The 3,435-nt window shown below is 49.8% G+C and overlaps 1 protein-coding gene across 1 annotated transcript in view; it reads left to right on the forward strand.

Annotated features, from left to right (window-relative positions):
* Positions 1-3,301, forward strand: part of LOC111974342 (endoplasmic reticulum aminopeptidase 2-like) — a 9,323-nt gene extending 6,022 nt beyond the window's left edge. Inside the window, 8 exon segments of the mRNA XM_070447347.1 lie at positions 51-78; positions 270-453; positions 545-701; positions 1,935-2,119; positions 2,286-2,447; positions 2,525-2,665; positions 2,902-2,983; positions 3,107-3,301. Coding sequence (XP_070303448.1) covers positions 51-78; positions 270-453; positions 545-701; positions 1,935-2,119; positions 2,286-2,447; positions 2,525-2,665; positions 2,902-2,983; positions 3,107-3,253 — 1,086 coding nt within the window. The 3' untranslated portion in view covers positions 3,254-3,301.
* Positions 3,302-3,435: the final 134 nt, after the last annotated feature.

The following is a 3,435-nucleotide window of genomic DNA, read 5'->3' on the forward strand; positions in this document are numbered from 1 at the left end:
CACCTAATGACAACATTCACAGGGAAGACACCTAATGACCACACTCACAGGTAAGACACCTAATGACCACACTCACAGGTAAGATACCTAATGACAACATTCACAGGTAAGACACCTAATGACAACATTCACAGGTAAGACACCTAATGACAACATTCACAGGGAAGAGAGTTGTGGTCTCGCTCGTCAGTATGGAGGTTAGTGAGGAGTTGATTGATTGACTGGTTGTTTCACMAATTAATTGATTGCCTAGTCTCTTCTCTCCTCAGACAGTGTGGATGTGGGGGAGGAGGTGGGCTGGGTGAAGGTGAATGTGGACATGGCTGGTTATTACCTGGTCCACTATGATGGTTCAGGCTGGGACAACTTAATACAACTACTGAAGGACAACCACACAGCTCTCACCTTCATGGACAGAACACACCTCATACACAACGCCTTCCAACTCACCACGTAAGAAACCTACCTGTGTGTGTTAATATATGAATAGACAACACAAACATACTTTTATTTCTGACATCATCTCTCTATACTATTTCTATAGGGCAGGTCGGTTGTCACTCGATAAAGCCTTGAACCTTATTGGCTACCTGCGATCAGAAAGTCACACCGTGCCCTTACTCGAGGGGTTGGGCTACCTGGAAGCTTTCTACAGGATGGTGGAGAGGAGAGACATACCTGATGTCACACAAAACCTCAGGGTAGGGCACATACACATACATGTGCACACACACACAAACACATAAAACTATTCTAAAAACATTCTGGTTCAGTTGCGGAGTTTGAGTGCGTGTGTGGTCTGATGTCCTCTCTGTATGTGGTCTGATGTCCTCTCCGTGTGTGGTCTGATGTCTTCTCTGTATGTGGTCTGATGTCCTCTCCGTGTGTGGTTTGATGTCTTCTCTGTATGTGGTCTGATGTCCTCTCTGTGTGTGGTCTGATGTCCTCTCTGTGTGTGGTCTGATGTCCGTGTGTGGATCTGGATGTCTTCTCTGTATGGGTCTGGATGCTTCTCTGTGATGCTGGTCTGATCGTTTCCTGTAGTGGTCGATGTCTCTCTGTATTGGGTCTTGGTGTCCTCTCTGCTATGTTGGTCTGATGTTCCTCTGTGTGTGCTAGTCTCATGCTTCTGTGTGGTCTGAGTCTTGGTTGCATGCCTCCTGTTGTGGTCTGATGTCCTCTTGTATGTGGTCTGATGTCCCTCCCTGGTGTTGTGTCCTTGTGTCGGTTGATGTCTTCTCTGTATGTGTGTCTGAATGTCCTCTCTGTGTGTGGTTGATGTCCTCTCTGTGTGTGGTGGATATGCTTCTCTGTATGTGGTCTTGATGTCCTTCTCTGTGTGTGGTCTTGCATGTCCTTCGTGGTCGATTTCCGATGTGTGGTCTGATGTCCTCTCTGTGTTGGTGGTCTGATGTCTCTCTGTTGTGTGTCTGTTGGATGTCTCTCGTCGTTGTGTCTGTCCTCTCTCGTGTGGTTGGTGTCTCTGCGTATGTTGTCTCCGATAGTTTCTTCTCGTGTGTGGGTCTGATGTCCTTCATCTGTGTGGTCTGATGTCTCTTCCGTTGTGGTCTGATGTCTCTCCCTGTGTCGGTCTGATGTCTCTCGATGTGTCGATGCTCTGTGTGTGATGTCTCTCGTGTGTGGTCTGTTATGTCCCTCTCTGTGTGGTCTGATGTCTCATCTCGTGTGTTGGTGTCTGATATTTGTCTGCCTCTCCGAATGTGTGGTCTGATGTCCTCTCCGTGTGTGGTGTTCCTCTGAGTTCTGTCCTCTCCGTGTGGTGGTCTGATGCCTTCGGTGTCTTGTCTCTGTGTCGGGTCTGATGTCCTCTCGTGTGTGGGTCTTGAATGTCCTCTCTGTGTCGGTCTTGATGTCCTCGCTCCCGTTGTGTGGTAATGCTTGATGTCCTCTCCGTGTGTGTGTGTTTTCTGCAGACGTACATTCTGTGGTATTTCCGTGATGTGATTGACCGTCAGACGTGGAGCGACAAGGGCTCTGTGTCTGAGAGGCGACTGAGGTCGAAGCTCCTTTCCCTGGCCTGCCATCTAGGAGACCTCCCCTGTTTGAAGCAGGCCCAGCGCAGCTTCACACACTGGCTGGACTCCAACAGCACGCATAAGTATGTCTGCCTGCCTGCCTATCTGTCTGTCTGTCAGCTATTTGAGAGTGTGGTTACATCCCTTTGACAGTAACATACCTCCTGAAATCCATGACCAATCAAAGGTGCAAACTTTGCCTGACTGCAGAAGTAAACCATGTCCTGTCTGTGCCTCTCCATCCACCAGCTTGCCTGCAGACGTGGCAGAGACAGTGTATTCAGTAGGGGCCCAGGAGGACACGGGCTGGGCGTCTCTCCTCCAGACATACACCCACTCCCTCTCAGAGACACACAAACGCAAGATCCTCTCTGCCCTGGCCAGCAGCCAAGACACTAATAAGCTAARCAGGTATGTACAGTCTTCTGTACTCTGTCAATRCAATTCAATATTTGACATTACATTCAGTGTGTGTGTTTCTACCCCAGGTTGTTGGAGCTGGGTCWAGAGGGAGAGGTGATCCGTACTCAGGACCTGGACTCCCTCATCGCCATGGTAGCCAGGAACCCAAGGGGACATCATCTGGCCTGGAGCTACGTCCAGAAATACTGGAGCACCCTGGTGGACAAGTAGGTGGACGAGAGGGAGGGGATAGAGGGAGGGGGGAGAGAGGTAGAGAAGGAGACTAACACTGAGGATAAATAGGTGGAGCCTATCCGTGTGGTGGAGAATGAAAGAGGGAAAGGGAGAAAGATGAACTGAGAGACTAACACTGATGACAAAGTAGGTAGTAGTAGGCCAGCAATCCCATAGCCTGGGGGCTTTAGTCAACCTGTGGTGTTTTGCTCTTGTTTCTACCCTGCAGGTTCCAGTTGGGATCGTTCTCTATTAGACACATCATCATTGGTACCACAGCCCAGTTCTCCTCCAKAGAGGAACTCACTGAGGTGAGGTTACTGAACTTTCCGTGGCAATATCATTTGTTGTCAGAAGCAAAGTTCTGTTTGAGCGAGGGAGAGGGTGTGTCCCATAACCCACYGCCATGCTTACCAGGTGTGTGTGTTCCCCAGGTGCGTGTATTCTTTAAGTCGATCCATGAGCAGGCATCTCAGCTGAGAGTGACTGAGGTTGCCATGGATAACATCCAGAAGAACATCCTCTGGCTGCAAAGAAACCTGGGAACTCTGAGGAGCTGGCTGGACCAACAGATAGACTGAAGAGAAAGAGAGAGGGAGGGGGGGATAGGGAGAGAGAGAGAGACAGAGGGAGGGAGGGGGGGGATGAGCAGGCATCTCAGCTGAGAGTGACTGAGGTTGCCATGGATAACATCCAGAAGAACATCCTCTGGCTGCAAAGAAACCTGGGAACTCTGAGGAGCTGGCTGGACCAACAGATAGAC

The sequence above is a fragment of the Salvelinus sp. IW2-2015 genome, linkage group LG15 (assembly GCF_002910315.2).
Source record: "Salvelinus sp. IW2-2015 linkage group LG15, ASM291031v2, whole genome shotgun sequence".
Lineage (NCBI taxonomy): Eukaryota > Metazoa > Chordata > Actinopteri > Salmoniformes > Salmonidae > Salvelinus > Salvelinus sp. IW2-2015.